Source organism: Squalius cephalus (genome assembly GCF_949319135.1).
Source record: "Squalius cephalus genome assembly, chromosome: 13".
Classification (NCBI taxonomy): Eukaryota; Metazoa; Chordata; class Actinopteri; order Cypriniformes; family Leuciscidae; genus Squalius; species Squalius cephalus.
The window spans coordinates 17,664,961-17,686,210 of record NC_137134.1 but is presented as its reverse complement, the minus strand read 5'-3'; the positions used below and the strand labels follow the sequence as shown (position 1 = coordinate 17,686,210).

Here is a 21,250-nt window from a genome sequence, read left to right as displayed (position 1 = left end):
CAGACTTGGTTGTTTACAGATGAGACTGCAAGTTTCATCATTAGCGACTTCTTTTTATAATTACATTGCATATAATTTAACTACCAAGTGGAAAATCTTATTTCCCAGTTTGAAACAGTGGGCAATTCCTACAGATTGCCTACTGACACCTGCTGATTGGTTTTGATTCTGTTTTCTGGAGGGATCTGCTCTGGCCAAGATGTCTCCAACAGAGGTGCTCCACTATCCTTCCTATGTGAGGTATTTCTCATTATTCCTCCCTGACGGTGATCCCATTTCCTCCAGCCTTCTGTTTCCAGAGGAATCCAAGGGAATCAGGGCATGGCCCATTCCGGCCTTGGCAACCTCAGCCATTAAGTGAAGCATTTTGGGCAAGGTTTGCAAAAGTCATTGGAAGGAAGTGTGGAATTCCTTGAAAGCAAAAGAACAAACAGGCTGTGGGTTACCTCATAAAGAAGCACCTACAGCAATTACCACAGCTGACAAGCCAACGTCGCGGCACTGCTAATGTATCCTGACAGCGGGGAAATTTGAATAACGAGCTTGCGGAGAGGGTAGAGAAAAGATGTGATGTTAATGAAACAGGTGCTTGGCACCATACTACACCCCATGTCCCCTCCCCCCGTCTAAGTAAGGGATTACTGGGGCATTCCTTAAAGCTCTATGCTGCCGTAGAGTACGGAATCAATGAAACAAGGCCGCGCCTAGGTCGGATTCCCGGGGAGGTTTTTTAAAATGCAAATGCCTGCCGGTTGTTGACACTGTAGTCGAAAGATTTCATATACAATGCCTGAACTTCAAACGTTGCTGCAGAAAGCAACGCCTGGTTCTTTGGATTTGTGTGTACACATAAAAAGAAGTTCTTCTTCAAATGGTTCAGAGATACAGAAAGTCCATTCCAATTATATTTAGCCTATCTCCACCCCATTTCGTAGGGTGGATTTTTTTTTTTTTTTTTTTTTTTAGGGAAAAACATGATATAATTAGTGGGGTTGCTGGTTCTCAGAGGCTTCACTTGGGGAGGTTACCATGAAAAGACACCTAAAGAGAATATACAACTGTATTTAAAGCACAGTTATAATTTATACTCTGGTCTGAAAGAGTTAGAAGCTTTGGAGAATCCCTTATTGGGCTTTGTAGCTATTCTCTGGGAATGGAAACATCAAGCACGTGGTCTGTTCTTTCCAAGTGATTTGTGTGTGAAAAGAGAAACGGCTTTATCAAAGGTTAGGCAACCGTGTTGACAGGTTTTGCCATGTCGGTCATCATGGCCCGGCCACAGCATTTCACAGGCTGTGTAGCAATTCTCAGATGTAGGCCATGTGGGAGTCTTGTAGGTCCCTCAGCCAGACCTCTGACAGAAAGAAAGAAGCTGTGGTTTGGACAGCTCAGTGGACACAGAAGCAGCAGTTCTCTCTCTGTGTGTATGATTGTTTGTAGTGTTTAGCAGTCTCTTTAGTCTTCTACATTTTGTCTTAGTAAGTGGGTGGGTAGGGGGATTTGGGAGATCATTATTGGTTGATGCAACACATCACCACACAATGTAATTAGAGGAAAAGAAATGAAAACATTGCATGCACACTCACAATTTCCAAGACTCATTGTTGAGTGTGAGTGTTTACCACTGAGTCTGGTAAAGAAATGGACTTAGACATGCCTATATATATATAATATATATATATATATATACACTTGGCTTTTCATAGTATCTAGGCAGCTCAAGCTGTAATTTCCAGCAGACTCCCAACTTGATCCTGAGCTATTCCTTACTAAGGGTCATGTGAGAACGAAGAGATTCTCCACTATTTAAAATCCAAAAAGTGAGAATTTCATTTAGCCTTGATTGAAGTCATTACTGCCTCAAGGTACCTTTTTCTTGTGTGACCCGTCAGCATGCCATGGCATAAGATATTTAATCAGTTCAATCAACTTGGGTGTTCAGAGTTTTGCCATAATACAAATAACTGTGACCATGACTTTCGCTAAGACAAGAATGGCCCACAATGCTGATTATGTCCTGCCAAAACCATGCCAGGTTAAAACCTTGTTATGAAACTGTCAAGGTCAAGTGAGCCATTTATTGTGACAACCACCAAGGAAAGTTGCACAGAGGATTTGTAAGGCGATTTAGCCTGAGAAGCAGGTTATAAGAGCATTGAATAAAATGGCTCCCATATTGAGACTGGACACATAGAAAGAACCACGATAATGGCCTCTGAGTGGTAGTGACAATCTGGTTTCGGAAACCTGAATGTCAAATTAATGAACATTCAGTTTCCAAGAAGCTCCATGTGACTGGCTCTTTGGTCTCAGCCTTTTAGCAAAGACCTGCTTTCTTTGTCGTTACTTTTTTTCTTTCTTCCGGAAGTCTCTTTGCACCTGTACGCAAAATTCAATAAAAAGAGGTGAATATCAGAGTGAGAGGCTGGGTGGGGTAGAGAGAGAGGAGATAAAGGGGAAGAAGGGAATAGAGCCAAGTGTCATTCCCCCTTCTTCCCGCCTCCCCCTGTCAAATGGCCTTCCTCTTGTTCTCCAGACTCTTTTCTTTGGCCTGTGAGAAGTAATTGTAGTGTGTGTGTGCTCCCTGCTAGGCTGGAGCTGTGAGAGCCTGGGGATCTGGACAGCAGATTGAAATGCAGGGCTGGAGAGAGGAGCTCGTTAGAGACTCTAACAATGCGCCGTGTCTCCCATGAGCCGAAGGCCGAGTAGCTCTATTCTCCCTGTGTAGTTCGGTCCAACCCCTCCTCAAACATCCCCCCTAGTACTCCAAGCCTGCTGCCCCGACACAGGGTGACCCCTTTTACCCACAGACACCCTCCACCCCCCCTTGACATTTGCAGCTACATCTGTCCCCATCCCTCCAAGACAAGCTTTAAGCTTAAACTGTCCATGTACTATGTTTTCATTTTCTCTGTAATTCTTGGCTAGGTCAAAGCCTTTTCTGTGTTAATGCAGGTCACACATGCTCATAACACCCTATGATACTTTGCCAACGGTTAGGCGCTCAAGTGTTTGGCAGTAAATGCGACTACCGTCAAAACCATGCTCCATGTTAATTGAAGTAATGGGGCTTTATGCACTTTCACATTTGGTCAATCATGTCCCTTTTGGCAGTTTTTCCTTTTAGCTCATTAGAAGAAGAGATTCCCGTGAGAAGTGCAAGAACCCCTGTGATGCGCAGTCACAAGCACGAGGACCTTCGTCAGCAGAGGTGCTTGGAGACAGATAGATGGATAGACAGGCCTTACTGTACCGCACGTAGGCTTTTGTCTGCCTGTCTGTCTGCATTACCCTGAGGCCAAGCTCCTAATTGCTGGTGCCAGCGGAATTCAGTTAGCTTAGTGGGGTCCCTTTCTGATGGGGTAGTCTTTCTTGCTCCCTCTTCTAATCCATGCTTAATTTTAAACAAATGTCTTAATTCTAGCAGTGAGCATGGTCCCCACCCCAGTCCCACATCCCAGCACACAACCACTCTGATATAGACACGCATCTGTCTGTAATGCTTTATCCTTTTACAATGGAGCCTATGTCATGGAACTTCCCCAACCCCCATCCACTCTCATTCTTTCATTGCTTTATCTCTCATTCTGTGGAGCTTGTCTTTCATCAATGTCCTTCATTTCTGCCTTGTGCACAGCTCTCTCTATCTTGCTCACAGACCTCCATGCAATGAGCTCCTCAAATCATATTTTCGCACTGAATGATTCTGATCAGGTCTCTGAATCGTCTGATTTTTTTAAAGAATGCAAAATATGACTATTATTGACTCATGCGTTACGACAGAGCTTTTTGCAATTGCCTGAAATTAGCTTTTAAGTGTAATTTCTTTAAAAAATGCTTTTCATCCTGTTTTAAAAAAAAGAGCTTCAGATTCTAACCCTACTTTCTCCCCCCCCCATAGGCACCTTTGCAACCACCCCCCGGGTCCTCAGCTTCAGCTGCAGCAGCAGCAGCCGCAGTCGCTGCAGCATCGGGGTCGACCCAACCTCTGAAACTCACTTACCCCGAGACTCTGGACCGCATAAAGGAGGAGTTCCAGTTCCTGCAGACACAGTATCACAGGTACAACCCCCGTGCTAATACATACACTCGCTAAGATGTTCTATGTCAATATAATCAAAATACATTTTTCCCAAGCCTGTAATTTAGTTAACTCATGGGAGAATGTCTTTGCTGAATTCCTGATGCAATGTAATTGTAGGAAGAAGGCTGAAGAAAGGTTAAAATGTCAGTGGTTAGGGCGGTCAGGTTGCTTTTTGGAACATGGTGGCTGCTTGACAAAGATGATTGACTTCTTGCCATCCATCTAAAAATCCATCTATATCAGGGATGTATAATCTTACTCCTGGAGGGATGCTTTCTTGCAGAGTATAGTTCCATACATTGTTAAATGCACCTGAACTAGCTAATCAAGATCTTCTGTATTACTAGAAAATTCTAGGGAGGTTAGAGCTTAACTCTGCAAAAAGGTGGCCCTCCATGAGCAAGATTGGACATCCCTTTTCGACACCAGCTAATCACTTGCTTGGACCAGCCAGGCAACATGTAAATTAGCTACCATCAGAGTGTAGGTTTTAGTGGGAATTTCTAACAAGTAGGGCTTAGATTTTTGTTAGTATTCAAAAGAAATCCCTTGATGTAGCTTCTAAAAGGGGAAGGCCCACTGCTTTCTCATAACACATACATATTCCTTTGGTTCTTTGGGTTTGTTTTATGTGTACTCTGAGGCTCAGGAATGTGGCCAGACCAGGCATGACCTGTGTGTGATTTCTAGTAGGTGCTGGCATCCTCTCCGGGACGGTAGTCCATGCCCCCTCTGCACACCCGCACACCCTTCCTTATTACTGGCAAGCCTTCACACGGCTACAGCTTTGATTCCTCATGCCAGACTCGGCAAATCCACCCAGTCCCCACATTCCTATTGTTAGTCTCTTCTGTTCCTGCCTTCAGTGTTCAGTCAAATAAGCTCAAAAATCCTCTGTATAAACAGAGTTCAGCCCTTCTGATGGCTGCTGGGTTTACACATATATCAGCCTGGATATTTATGGCTGTATTTGCTCAAAATCTTTCCCAGAAGCCAACAGCTAAGCAGATATTTTGTGCACCTTTCTAAATTAATGGATAATACCACTCTCATGTGGTTCTGTATTTGTCTCCCAATCAGATTTTAAGAGTTGTTCATCTGTTCTTGATTTTTGCATTTAGCTGGTGCTCGAATATCTAATGAATCTGGCTCAAGCCTGATGCAGAGGGCCAAACACCTGCACACTTGTTATCAAATTAGAGCGGGAGACATTTCTTGGTTTCATTTGTTGGGTGTTTATTATAATTAGAGCATTTCAACATAAGTTGAGTACTTTGCTCAAGGAGTAATGAACTACATCTGTGTTTCATGACAATCAGTACTGTATGCAAATACTAGAGTTGCATGATTTATGAAAGTTATGGTGTGTGAGTTTATAATTCGATATTTCAGTTTTAATTTTCAATGTGATTTGGGTACAAATGAAATGGACAATGTGGTTAATTTCCTTTTCCTTTTTATTTCATTTTCTCCAGCTAGTGCAACAAGCTAGGTTTTCTAGCCAGTGGACAAAATAAAGAGCAAAATATGTGCATGGTTAGGGTTAGGTGTTCAATTAATGCTTTTGTTTGCTGCCACAGATGGGAAATTGGATGTACAAGGCTGGCATCTCATAACCTGGCTAAAAGAGTAGAATTTTCTGGCAAGCTTTATCACTGTTTTGGTACACAATGGTACACAAAATGGGTGAATACTACACCGTAGAGTCAAGATTCACAATTATGATCAATACCACTAAGCTTCTCCTATTAATTGACATGCCCCCAACTCAAAGTCTGGGCTGTAAGAAAATCCAGAGTTTCCCCACTGGTATTTACAGACAATATTGTAAATGTATGCTTAGCTCGTAAATACAATCATTCCAACACGACGAAGGCAGCGTTATAATTTGAATGTCAAACATTCTATGACTTCAAGTCAATGGGTGATTTTACAGTTTGATCTAATTTTCTTACTAGCACTGTAATTAGCCCCTGAATGGCACTTCATGAAGCATTACAATGTGAAGTCTAAAATCACAGACCTCCTTTAGGTCAGGCAACAAGATTAGCAGTGGCCTTCCCATGGTGTTTCAGATGTGGCATTTCCCATAAGCATTCTCCTGCCACTGAGCTGGTCCCGCTCCAGGTAGAACGTGGCAGGCACACACGGGACGCGCCAGACAGGCACAGACAGCTCTTGGCTATACGTGGCGTGGCTTAGATTTTAATTTTAGTTCTCGTAATTTGTGTCTGGAGGCTGATTGGTGTTGGATTAAAGGACAGGAAAGAGTCAGAGCTAAAGAGATTTGGCAAGATGAGTTGGGGAGAGGTGTGTTTGTGTGTGGGTGGCTGGGCGCTGGTCTATGTGAGAAACACACTTAGGCCGAGGTCAGGTTACAGCGCAAGGTCCGGCAGGAAATGTGAACTGGGCAGGAACTGCATAACAAAGAGAGCTGCTCCATACGGTGTTACCATGCTGTGTTGTTTGCACTGCACATGTTTTGCGTATGTAATAAAAACAAATAAAAAAACAGATGAATACAAATGAACAAATGATAAATCTTGGGTTGCTGAATATTTGATCCCTTACTTCAAAAGCACTTCATGTTAATGATATGATCACAGATTATAAGCTAGATGTGCTGTGTTTGACAGAAACCTGTCTAAAACCAGACGATTACCTTACTTTAAATGAGTCCACCCCCCAAGATTATTGTTAGAAACATGAGCCTCGTCTGAAAGGCAAAGGGGGAGGTGTTGCTGTAATTTATAGTAATATCTTAAGAATTACTGAGAAGTCTTGTTTCAAGTATAACTATTTTGAAGTGTTGGTGCTTAATGTAACACTATCTAGTGTAAATGATGAATCACAATGAGATTTGTGCTGGCTACTGTATACAGGGCACCATACAGACTTTATCAAAGAAATTGCTAATTTTCTATCAGAGTTAGTATTGGCTGCAAATAAAGTCCTAATTGTTGGTGATTTTAATACACATGTAGATAACGAAAAAAATATGCATTGGGATTGGCATTTAAAGACATTCTGAACTCTATTGGAGTTAGACAACACGTGTCAGGACCTACTCATTGTCGTAATCATACTCTAGATCTAATATTATCACATGGAATCAATGTTGATGCCGTTGAAATTCTGCAGCAGAGTCTCAGATCATTATCTAGTCTCGTGTAAACTTCATTTAGCCAAGGCTTCAAAGCCGACTCCGTGTTAAAAATATGTTAGACCTATCACTTCTGTAGTTCTGTTACTAAAGATTGCTTTATTAATAACATTTCTGGGGCCTCATTTATAACCGTTGCGTAGATCCTTTTCCTATTTAGCACCAAAACTCTGGACCAGTCTTCCTAACATTGTCCGGGAAGCGAACACACACTGTCAGTTCTAGACTAAAAACACATCTCTTTGACCTAGCATACACACAACACATTATAAACTTCTATAATTCAATGTTAGGCTGCATAGATTAGGTCAGCTGGAACCGGGAACACTTTCCATAAATCCTGATGTCTTCGTCACATCATAAGAAGAATGGCGTCTACGGTAATATTATTCTCTCTGTTTATCCCGAGGTTTACCGCAGTCTGTCTGATCCAGGTCGTATCCAGATCTGATGAAGGACCTGCGCCTGGACACGGCAACAACGCAGTCCTGAAGTGTCAACTAGTCTCTCCCCTGTGGAGGCCCCCTTCTCCTTCCCTTTACCTCTGTACAGATAAAACATTGTCAAAATAGTTCCGCTTCACACGGCTACTCGGAAGAGATAAATAATTCTGCTAATTCTGAAAGGGTTTTCTGTTAGAACGGTGTCGTGTTAGCGGCCCCATAATTAATAACTAATGATCTTTGCAACCGAAGTGAGTCGATCAAAACTAACTTAAGCTGTGACAATAACTTTTATTCTAGAGCTGCTGTAAAGCCAATACAATCTCTGTTACTTTAATTTCCTATTAATTTAATTTCCTATTATTAAAGCTGCTTTGAAACAGTCCATATAGTTAAAAGCGCTAAATGAAGGTGACTTGACTTGACTATGTCTCTGCATGTTCGTGATTGTGTGCTTAGGTTTGGGTGTTTTTTGTGTAGAAGGCCTCTAATCAGCAGACAGGAGGGCTTTAGACCGGAGGTTCTCATTACAGTAGTTTTTGCTTTGCCCAGCCCTTTTACGAACACAGCAGCTCACCTACCTTGCTAATGTGTCCTCTGGGTTTGCAATGGCTCAGACATGAAGACAACCAACCCACAGACAGCCACCCGCACAGAAACAGCTTTGCGCTGATACCCATGATATCTTCTTTGTGCCTAGACAGAGTGGACTTTTTAGTGGATTCTAGGCATCTTTATGATGAAGTCTGGGGTTTGTGGTTTAGGCCTGCTTTGCTGAATACATCTGTATGTGTGTGGCCCGGCATTCCCCCATCGAGCGCGTGTGTATTTAAGTGCATGTGTTTGTGGTGGGTGGTTTGGTTTGCAATTGCGCTTTAATGTTGGTGTGTGTCTGACAGAGTATTTCATCAGGAATGTTTGCCATATACTTGTATCGATGGAGATTTTTTTGGGGTTTTCACCATGTGGTATAACATGGGCACAGCCTTGTTTTATACCATTTACATTTTGCCACCTTAGTGTAAGATTTGCATACTATAGCCTACATAATGCATACGTATGCATTAAACCTCGCTATATATATTCCATTATAACTGTTACATGATAAAAATGAATCAACTTGTTCAGCAGTATTCTCTTCAAACTGGTGCTCCACCATGACAGTTGTTGACCTGAAGAAAAAAAATAACCATTAGCACCCCCTGTGGTAAATGCAGAGAATGCAACGTTGCTTTACGAATCTGCGATTTCTGAACACGACAAAGCATAAAATGTATTATTCTTCATGCTCTATCATAAAGCACATTTCAGGCTTCAAAGAGTGTGTGCCGCAAATGCAAATTTGCCAAAGTCAAAACCTTCATCAATCCTCTCTCAGGCAGTAATGGGGTTTAATTTAGCTCTGAACTGGACTATTTCACTAACTAATCACTATGTGTGCGTGCACTCTAAGCAGAGAGATGAAAAAGCACTATGAGAATACAGAAGACACAAGGGCTTTTACTAATGAGGCACAGGCATGGCAAATGAGGATGAGATCTGTGAGGAAGTGTCCTCACTTTCTCTAATTGGACTGATACTCCTCACCGTCAGACTGAATATTTGCTTTTTCACTCAAATTTCTCATTCAGATGCTTTACTTTAAGTCATCATTATAAATTCACTCTGTTGTGGTGTGCAACATGATTAAAAGTGCAGTTAGCTTGTGAGTGTATATTGAAGTAACCTAATGGTGCTTTGCTGGCTCGACTGTTTGTTGCCCGTTCCGACGATCACCTTATCTGTTGTCAGGGAAAGAAAGAGACCATCATTTCTTTATCAACCATGGTTTTGATTTTATGTAATTAAGGGTTGGGATCTTTAGCAATGTTTGGGCAGTTGGTGTTTTCCTTGCATTTATTGGATAGTCTCATATTCTCAGAAACAGCGTAGGGGAATTAATGTAAGATTGATGATTAGGCCTACTTTATGCATTATTTTTACTATTACATGACCTAATGCTCATTTAAAGTGAATCTTAAGCACAAATTTAATAACAAATCTGAAAATCAATTTCCATTTTTTTGTACTGTACAATTACATACATTGATGCCTAAATTAACTTGTGGTATTTAAATTGATTTATTTTACTTTTTAGTTGGGGTAGGACAAAATATCGATAGGGCAATATATCATTGTCCATCTTCGTGCGATACGAGAATCACTGGCGCCAAATATAAATATTTTAATTGAATTGATAAAATAAGGCTCTCTAAATAATTTCCCTGCTCCCAGCGTCGCTACTTCATGCCTCTTCGAGGTGGCGCTTTGCTGTATCGTGATATTATCGGTATCGTGAGCCATGTATCGTATCGTGAGGTACCCCTGTAATTCCCACCCCTACTTTTTAGTGCTTTCAGTTTTTCAGAGGTAGTATAGCATTTTAATATAGTTTTGATCACCTAACAACACATTTAACCATTCAAACACCATGATGCATGTTAAAAGAGACTTGGGTTATAAAAAGAGCACCACTAATAATTGAAGATGGGATCTTTAAACAAGCTTTTTGATTCTTTGACATTAAGATATTTCCTTGATGACAATTGTCAAGCTGGTATGCTAAATTTTAAGGGATGGAACAATAATGATCAGTCATTTTGTTTGGACTTGCAGAGCCTTCCAGTTGCTGTTGTTTATTGCGTGTTGAGGTGTCGTGCCTGCATTTAACGGATTTTACCCTTTAAAGTTTAATTCCACATTAGCCTTGATTTACCTCAATCCACTCCAGCCTCGCGGCGCGCTGAACTCTCAGCTGCCCTTTTTCCACGTGGGAGATGTTGCAGAATTTTTAATGATCGCATTTAAACTCGTAACTATGTAAATATAAGCCTGAAAACAGATCTAGCATCTTTATCCAATGAACCAGACAATATTTGGAGCCGTCATGCTGTTTTCTCCAACTTCCCCCTGCGATTTTGCACAAGGGAGCGATGTCTTCACCGCATCGCATAATTGAGGCCAACTCATTCAGGCGAGATGGGAAATAAATAAATAAGCAGAGACGGTCTCAGCGAAACGCGCACCGATAGATTTGTCAGTTCTCGGAAATCCTGTGACGGGGGTGACTTTTGCAGTGAGGCAATTCCAGTGTAATAAATTCTAGCAGGGGAATGAATTTAATCCTCCACAGCTCCCTCTATCACTCTCTCACTTCCCGCACACCCCACGCCCATCATCCTCTGCGCTCTTCCTCACTCGCGGTGATAAATGAGTCAATTATCGACGGTTGTGCGCAGTCAGTGAAGGAGAGCGGATGTGCCGTTATTACCTGTTGCGGCGCAGTAATGTTGCGGTATTAATCATATTCTAATTTTCCCAGGCCCTCCCGCGCGCTCGCATAAATCTGACGCCTGCAAACAAGTCAGTGTGTGTGAAGAGCTGAAATACAGCCAGGAGATGAGAAAGTGTGTGCTGTTTGATCTTAGTGGATTTAGTCTGGGTCTGTCTGTCTATCGGTCTTCTGTGTTCGCTTTCTGTGTGTCTGTTTATTTCTGTCTTTCTATATGTTTGTCTGTCTTGTAAATGTCTTTCTGTATACTTCTTGTTGGTTTGTGTCTCTTTTTGTCGGTCTGTCTGTCTTTCTATAGGTCTCTTTCTGTCTGCCTTTTTTTCTTTTTTATATCTATTTAAAAGTCTGAGACTCTGTTTCTGTTTCTGTCTGTCTTTATATCTAGCTTGTGTCTTTCTATTTATTTGTGTCTTTTTTTTTTTTGTTGCATATCCATCAGTTTGTCTTTGAATCTGAATCTGTCTCTTTTTTTGGTCTGTAATTGTCTTTGTCATCTTTCTGCCTATTTATCCATTTGTCTCTGGGTCTTGTGTGTTTTTCTGTATATCTTTATATATTTATGTCTGTCCTTGCATCATGTTTTCGCAGTTTGTCTAAGGCAGCATACACTGCATTTGTTATAAGTGGAGGGGAGTGATTCAAAAGAGAAATTGATACATTTATTAGACAATTCATAAACACTATAAGTAAATCAAAATGTCCGAGCACCTAAACAGTCCAGCAGAATCTCTCTTTCCACCAATCCAACAAAACATCTCTCTCTCTCTCTTCTGCAGTCTGAAGCTGGAGTGTGAAAAGCTGGCCACAGAGAAGACAGAAATACAGAGACATTATGTCATGGTAAGAAAAACACACACACACCAACTTAGTTTTGCATCGGGCATCAGATGCGACACACATCCAAACACCAGACACCATCTTCCTTCAGCTCTCAATCAGAAGTCCTTCAAACGCGGCTCATCTATCACAGAGAACGAGTTTTCAGAGCCGCTGCCATGTGCCTCAGTGCCCACAGATATGGCAGCTATGTGCGCCTGGCATGCCATTTGCTCTTGGCAGACGGGTTAACCCCTTTTCTCTGTCCGTTTTCTTTCTCTCCCTTTTTTTTTTTTTTTCTTGGCTCATAATTTTTTTAGTGTGGGAGTCGCCTAGCAACACCGTGGGCTCTTGGCAGAGCTGGTGAATACAACAGGCAGCTGTCAGGCCGGCTTCTTTTATTGCCAGGGTCTTTCTATCCCTCCGTCTCTGTTGTTTTTACCCTTCTCTATCTGCCTCTACTTTCCTTTTTACTTGATTCTCTCTATCTAATAAAATTACACTTGTTTGACTCTGCATACCAGTATTTATCCAGCTAGCTAAAAGGAATTGTTTAGTAAAAAGTTAAAATTGTTTTCTCACCATCTTATTCCTTTTTTTCCTTCAGAACAGACAAGTCCAATTGAAAAGAGTTTTTGATGAATCAGTTGAACGATAAAACCACAAACAAAAGTAGTCTGTGGGTTAAATGCTTTATATATAAGTATTCTGAGGTCAAAATGTGTCGGTATTCACTAGTTCTGTCATATTGATTTAATCGTATTTGAGGCCGTTTACATCTGGTATTAAGATGCGTTTTGGTCGATCGGATCAAAGGCAGACGAGGGAGACACATTCCCGTTTACACCTGGTGTTTTAATCCATCTCTTTTGTCCACTTTCAACCACTTCTGTCCTGATTTCTTCTTAGAGGGGAGGGTCTATGGGTGGGTAAATGTATGTGTTTTTTTCAGATCTTTCAATCTAATGGACGAAATAAGAATTTACATATGAACGCGATTGGAGATTGTCGATTTTTTTTTTTTTTTTTTTTTAAATCAGCTTTCGTTTCTGTTCTGACAGCCTCAAGACCAGGCCGAACACTATGAGTGTGTGTTAGAAATCAGGAATGGTCAGAGAACATTGTGCTTTGCGTTTTTCATCTTCAAACTAAACCTGGGTCTTCAGCCGACAAAGTTTAAATCCCGTCTGGCTAGCGCGCTTCCCTTGATATTTATGCATTAGGTCAGTAGGCGGAGAGAAGATGGTCTTTTGTGGCTGTTCGAACTCATTCGACCACATGAGCGTTTACACTACGAAAGCAATCCGGTCGAATCCGTTTTCAACTACCTCTGGAAGTGGTCAAAAGTGGATAAACTCAAAACGTTTAATAGTATTTAGCGTCGTCCACTTGTGATCTGATCGACCAAAATGCATCTTAAAGCTACACTGTGTAATTTTTTAAGTTGATTCTTAGCAAAAAACACTTTGTCCTTTCAAAATGATATGTGCTCATTAATGTGTAATTACTTCTACTAACTAATCAAGTATTCTCGTAAGCGTAGAATCTGCCATTTAGAATACATACGAGCGAATCGCTCGAATGGCGGCAGCCATGTTGCGCCTCCATCTTGAAAATTCATGTGCCAAAGAGGGACATACCTGGAAATTCAAGCTTCGCCTTTCGCGTTTTTACACTCAGTGGCACCGTGACGAATGCGAGGGGGAGATTATTCGCGACTGCCGGCAGATTTGAAATAATACGGCCACCATAGGAGTTAAAACGCCCTCGGAATGGGAGGGGCTAGAAAGTAATATTCAGTTGGTAGTCATAAACAATTTATGTTTATATATATATTTGTAAACTTTCATGTTAGATGCGATTATTTGCGATTAATCGATTTGACAGCACTAGTATTCACTTATTTTGCACCCACAGTCAGATAAAAAAAAGATGACTTACTGTGAGATTCTAATACAGTCTTGAATTATAGTTTGTTGTTCATGTGGACTACATTTATACCTTTTTGAACCTATAGGACGTAATCACTATGTATGGAAAGAACTGTATAAAAGACTCTTAAAAATAACCTCATACAGGTTTACACCGTGTCCACACCGGTCACGACACAACAAATGATAATAGAATCCATTATAATCAGTGATGCCGTCTACACTGGAATACGGCGTGACGCGATGCTACATGACAAATCCCCAACAGTAATCTGACGCCTTGTTCTATTTATGACGTCCTCCAAGCACTTGCGATACTTCTCATAAGAAGGACAAATGGATTTGCAACAGTTGCTTTGTCGCATCCAGTTGTCGACATCTTCTAGCTGTTGCGGTGCAGCGCGTTCAGTGTAGAGACGGTGTTATAATAAGATAAAGGTAAAATGGCAGAGAAACGAGATTTACATGAGATTTACATGTTCTGATTCAAGATGGTCTTTGGTACTGGATGAGGACCAACTTCTCCGGACTATTTTTTTACAATGAATCATCTGCACAAACTGGCCTTAGATCAGTATTAACAAGCCGTTTGTGGTAAGACCTGCAGTCACATCTAGTTGTGTCAATAGGAATCCATGCAATCAGAATTTTTGCTGATTTCACCACGGGTTCAAGTTGGTCTCTCAAATCCGCTGCCTTGACCAACAGAAAGCTTGCTTTGAAAGTGACTTTTATGTGAGCTGTGCCTCATACATCACTCCATTGTTGACAGTGACAGTATGAACCTCTTTTGCTTCTTTTTCCAAGCAAATAAGGAAATTAATAAACCGCTACCTCAAATACTCTTTCTAGTATGCGTCAGTTTAATGATATCCTCTTCTTTTTCAGTACTATGAAATGTCCTACGGCCTCAACATAGAGATGCACAAACAGGTAAGTTTGCTGGTTTCCTTTTAAGCAAATTTGTCAACTATGCTTAAGCCAAAAGTCATGTAAACGCCTTTAAATGTTGGGGGTTTTTATGGAAAGGTCATGAATTGCAATTGCAAAAGCATTTTTTTTCTCATTAGGGCTTTATTATGACCAAGGATAAGCTAAAAATGATCTAATTAAAGGATCCTCACTATTCCCTCACAATTTCAGAATTTTATATGAAAAAAAAGCATAATCCTCACTAAACGGCTAGTCAGTTGTTGGATGACTAGCTGACAATCGTGACCCTTCCCTAGTCATATACACGCAAACACTCGACGCTTTTAACGTGGGCTGCCGGTGTAAAAATGCCTATTCAATGTCACGTTGTGATTTGTGCTGAAGAGTTTTATTATTCCTTTTATCTTTTGTAGGGTTCATAATTCAGATTCAATTATGCAGGGATCTTTTTTTCCACAGCCGTTTTATATAGTTGAAATCCTCTTAGGTCTGGCTCGTGGCACTTGTTTTAAAATTAATCTGCAAACACACTAATTAGATCAACAAATAACGTGTCTACTACGGCACACACTCCCCTTTTCGGCACACACTCCCCTCCCCCCCACACACACATACAAGCGATTATCTAAAAGTAGCTAGCTATGTCTTTCTCGCTCTCCTTCCTCATAAATTGCGTACTGCATCTGCATTTCCCGACCTTCCTCGCTCAGTCTTTCTCTCTCTCTCTCTCTTTCTCGTGCAGATGTCAGGTCAGTTTAAATTAGGTCAGTGCTCTCGGAGCGTCTGTTCTCTTCCTCCGTTTCAATTGCACTTCTTTTTTGACATGCTCCACGAATTCCCTTCTCTAATGTAACTCCCCCTCCCTCATCTTTCTGCATCTCCCATCACTCTGTAATTTCCTTAACTGTGCCTTTCTTCTAGACTCTTTTTTTTCCTTTCTTTCTCCCCATTTCTCCTCTTTCGCTCCCTCCTTCCCGCCCTCCCCTTTTCCCAGCCTCCCCCACTCTCTCCTCTGAAGATGTCATTTTGTAGTTGCCGTTCCCTAACAAGAAATCATTGTGTTTCCCTGGGGATGGCTGTGATGGATAGATATAGAGGAGATGGGGGTGGGGGGTCTGTTCCTCCTTTCTTTTTTTTGGGGGGGTGGACAGCCAGTAATTCACTTAAAGGGAAAGGGGACTCAAATTTATATACTGTCAGCATTCACTCACCATAAAATATATTGAAATACGAAGAGGCATTTTGAAGAGCGCACTGGTCGCTCTTTAACAGGCAATTACAGTGAATTCAAAAAGGAACGTGAAATTTTCGTGTCATTTTTGTATCATTGTATTTTTTTTTTTTTTTCTGTTTTAGTTTTAGTACATCACTAAAATAAATGGAAATGAGAAATGTATTCTTGCCAACTAGCTGAAATAAAATAAATTTAAATATTTATAAAATTCAATTAAAGTTTATTTTATTTCAAGTGATTTTTTAATTTTTTTTTTTTTTTTTTTTATGTTTTTTGTTAAACTATAATATCCCTTGGTCATACGATAAATTTGTGTGAAGAACAAACTGGAATTGAATTCATATGCAACCAGATGATTGAATTAGTGAGTTGAACTTGAGAACTGATCAGTCTGATTTGTAAAAATGTATCATTTTGGGAACTGATCAAACAGATTTATAAAATATATCTATTTTGAAAGAATGTTTTGTTAGTGTTTTTTTAAAAAAATCATGTACTATTACAGTATTTATTAACATTTTGAATTAGCTTTTATTTTTATATTTTTAGTTTTCATTTAAATTTATTTTAAAATTTAGTAATTTTGTCATGTCCCCTTTTTTTAAATTTCAGTTTAGCTTTATTTTTTTATTTAGTTTGAGTAATTTTAGTAATTTCAGGCTAAATATTTTATTTCCTTGCCAGGGCAGTTTTTCCATCTAATATTTATATTTTATTTCAGCTTTATTTCAAATAACAAAAATGTTTTTAATAGTTTTATTTATCAATAACACCGTTTTGTTTATGAATCTTAAGGCTTTCTCATATGAATGTGCAAAGGACATCTAGATGTCAAGATTTTCTGTGAATAATGACATTTTGGTCTGTTCATCTGACATACAAAGCTATTGTTTGACAGAAGACAGTCGTATGAATCACTTTCATGATATTTTCTATGGCGTTTTTGTGTCCTTTTAAAGCTTTAAAGCTTCAGTCCCCAATTCATTGTCATTGCATTGTACTCTTCAAAATATCATCTTAAGTGTTTTAAAAGTCATACAGGTTTGGAACATGAGAGTCAGAAATTTGTGAGTGAACTATCCCTTTAAGAGAAATGTTTTGTAGCATGAGGGTGAATGTTGATATTACCGTATTCATTTATACCTGTTGGCAAAATAAACAGTGGTGGAGAGGGTTGCCCTCAGCTCTTGTTTGGGTTGTTGGTTTAAGATTAAAGTGGCCTGAGCATGAGAACCCCCCCAGCACTGCCTCTAAAGACTCAGCAGCTCAGTGGGGCAAGACCAGTGTCACTCCTCTGGGCTGGACCGGAGCAGCAGATGCTGGGCATGAATATTTCAGGGATCCTCTCTCCTCACCGTGCAACTATTAGCATGAACCAGATGTGGAGGGCTAAAATATTTACTAGCTGTGTGAGCGGAGGTAGCAGATTACACTCCTGCAACATCTTGTTGGACCGGATTGTATTTTTGGCTGTTGCTTAGGCATTTCAGTCTGTTACTGTAGTTTCCGCCTCAGACTCATGCCGCTTGATGCTTTGTGCATTCAAATATGGTAATAGCTGACCGACTTGATCGCTAATCTAACTGGCTGGTTTTATATTGTTTCTTTGGCTTTACGAGGCAAAATCCGCACTGTTTATGGGTGTATATAACACTGTATATAACAACTACTACTACTACTACTACAACAACAACATTACTACTACTACTACTACTACTACTATTGTAGTACTACTACTACTTCTACTACTACTACTACTACTACTACTACAACTACTACAACTACTACTACTACTACTACTACTACAACTACTACAACTACTACAACTACTACTACTACTACTACTACAACTACTACCTTACTACTACCACTACTACTACTACTACTACTACTATTGTAGTACTACTACTACTACTACTACTACTACTACTTCTACTACTACTACTACTACTACTACTACTACTATTGTAGTACTACTACTACTACTACTACAACAACAACATTACTACTACTACTACTACTACTATTGTAGTACTACTACTACTACTACTACTACTTCTACTACTACTACTACTACTACTACTACTACTACAACTACTACGACTACTACTACTACTACTACTACAACTACTACCTTACTACTACCACTACTACTACTACTACTACTACTATTGTAGTACTACTACTACTACTACTACTTCTACTACTACAACTACTACTACTACTACTACTACAACTACTACCTTACTACTACCACTACTACTACTACTACTACTACAACTACTACCTTACTACTACCACTACTACTACTACTACTACTACTACTACTACTACTACTACTACTATTGTACTACTACTACTACTACTACTACTACTACTACTACTACTACTACTTCTACTACTACAACTACTACTACTACTACTACTACAACTACTACCTTACTACTACCACTACTACTACTACTACTACTACAACTACTACCTTACTACTACCACTACTACTACTACTACTACTACAACTACTACCTTACTACTACCACTACTACTACTACTACTACTACTACTACTACTACTACTACTATTGTACTACTACTACTACTACTACTACTACTACAACTACTATTGTACTACTACTACTACTACTACTACTACTACTACTACTACTACTATTGTACTACTACTACTACTACTACTACTACTACTACTACTACTATTGTACTACGGGGCGGGGCTTTAACATTTCAAAGCTGCGATGTACAGAAAATCACACAAAGATATAGAAGAAAATGTATAAAAACATTTTGGATCAATAAAACTAAGAAATAACATAAATAACTCCAGAAAGGCCACACTGCAGACAGGATTTGCATTTCACATGCAAATCAAATTAAATCGGCTAAATTACCTGTGCGGGCAGGCTCTAAGTACAGCACAACATCGATGCACCAAAAAAAATAAACAATTAATTTACTAAATTAAATTAGAACAGAATATACCTTTCTAATAAATAAAAATACAAAACGAAATAAATCAGAATCAAGTCACAAGATGAGCAAATGTGTGCAAAATGCCTAAAGTGCAGGGGAACATATATTCAAAACACAAGCCACAAATAGTTAGATTAGATAACCCTGACAGATCAATGAATAAAATAAAAATAAAGAAATTATGAAAATAACGATAGTAGCCTCTAGCCGGAATTTTCAACTTTGTCTTTTTAACTGCAGAAACAACAATAAATGCTAAACTGGAGTGGCAGTCTTTTTAGCTAAAAATGTTCACAGCATCCAAAAATCAAATTCGAACCGGTTGAAAAGTTTTGAAATCACTTGTACCCTACCTGATCGAGAGAACAAATCCAGTCTTTCACTCTGTGTCGGTTGGAGTCTTTTGTGCGCGCGGATAAAATACATTCTAAAACACTTAACGTGAAAAACGTTTAACGACTTAATCTCCTAAAATAGTTAAATTAAAATATCAAATTATGTAAAGAAAACGCTTTACTATAGGAGGAACGCATTGCGTTCATATTCTGGGTTCATCTGCTTATCTGCACATAGGATGGTTTCTTAATAAAGTGTGTACTGTGTACATACATTAAGCCACGTTAAAGTGCCTTTTAAGCGTTTTAAAAGCTTTTTTCACATTAAGCATTTTAGAATGTCCCGTGGAAAACCAACTTGTTAACGTTGGCCGGCAGAAGTGCGATCATGGTTTTCCTGTTGCTAAATCGAGCCTTGAGAATATCCTTTCTGATGGTGTACATCCACACTTTAGATTTTCTTATCCCAGACAATAAAAAAGATTTAAATCCTTGCCGCCAAGACGCTCCTCTGTCGGTCACGGATTGAAAGTGAAACTTAAATCTGTCACATGGTGTTTGGATTTATTCACGCACGTTAAAAAATATTTATTAAAAGCTTCTTTCTTTGCACATTTTATATACAGCATTATCATGATAGGCTGAATATTAACGTATTGACAGAAAACCGGTAGTTCTATGTGAAATCAGACATTGAGCGCCCTCATATAACCAAAGTGGCATGATCCTCGTTTCATAACACCTCTGCGAAGATTCGACCGTGAGATCGGTAGTCGAATCAGGCTCCTCCAATCGAAGCATCGAATCTTCGACTATTCGGGGTCACTACTACTACTACTACTATTACTACTATTACTACTACTACTACTACTACTACTACTACTACTACTACTACTACTACTACTACTACTACCACCACTGTGCTACTACTACTACCACTACTACTACTACTACTATTTCTGTAATACTATTACTACTATTACTACTACTACTACTACTACTACTACCACTGTACTACTACTACTACTACTACTACTACTACTACTACTACTACTACTGTGCTACTACTACTACCACTACTACTACTTCTGTAATACTATTACTACTATTACTACTACTACTACTACTACTACTACTACTTCTGTAATACTATTATTACTACTACTACTACTACTACTACTAGTTCTGTAATACCATTATTACTACTACTACTACTGTAATACTATTATTATTACTACTACTAATACAATTATTAATATTAGTAGTAGTACTAATTATACACTAGATGCATTAAAATATCAATTTATGATTATGATTAGTACATTTATTCTTCTAATGTATAACTACTATTAGTACTACTACTAATAAATTTAAATAATAATAAACTTCATATTTATAAATATTATTGTTACTTGTAGTAGTTATAAATTTAAATGAGTGGTAGTAAATTAATCTTATGTATAACTACTATTATACTACTAATACTAATAATTAAGAGTAGTAGTAGTAATTATACGTTAGATGCATAAAATATCAATTTATTATTATTATTATTATTGTTGTTGTTATTATCAGTAGTAGTTGTAGTATCTTCATTATCATAAAATAGCCAAACTAGGGTAGGAAATGGTAATTTAACATTTAAAATGGAATTGTGCAAAATGAAATCAGTTTTTATTTGCTTTCTTTCTGCTTCTAAATCCTTCTCGCTCTCCATATCTCTGCAGACGGAGATCGCCAAACGGCTGAATGTGATTTGTGCCCAGCTCATTCCATTCCTGTCGCAGGAGGTGAGATGAGACCAACACACACTTAGTCCCACAGCTACACATCATGACACTCACACATGCCACATTGCATTCAGACGTTCTGTGATTGATAATCACTCACTTGAACACACACACACACACACACACACACACACACACACACACACACACACACACACACACAGCATCGCTCTTTCTGTTTCTCACATACATGCAATCACCCA

General features: G+C 39.3%; 1 protein-coding gene across 11 annotated transcripts in view; it reads left to right on the top strand.

Moving 5' to 3' along the window:
* The window catches only part of tle2a (TLE family member 2, transcriptional corepressor a), a 32,005-nt gene that overhangs the window by 2,373 nt on the left and 8,382 nt on the right, over positions 1-21,250 (top strand). For all 11 annotated transcript variants that reach the window (XM_079889739.1, XM_079889747.1, XM_079889746.1 and 8 more), the window contains exons 2-5: positions 3,902-4,062; positions 11,798-11,861; positions 14,657-14,701; positions 20,985-21,047. In XM_079889739.1, the coding sequence (XP_079745865.1) occupies positions 3,902-4,062; positions 11,798-11,861; positions 14,657-14,701; positions 20,985-21,047 (333 nt within the window). The remainder of the gene's footprint in view (positions 1-3,901; positions 4,063-11,797; positions 11,862-14,656; positions 14,702-20,984; positions 21,048-21,250) is intronic.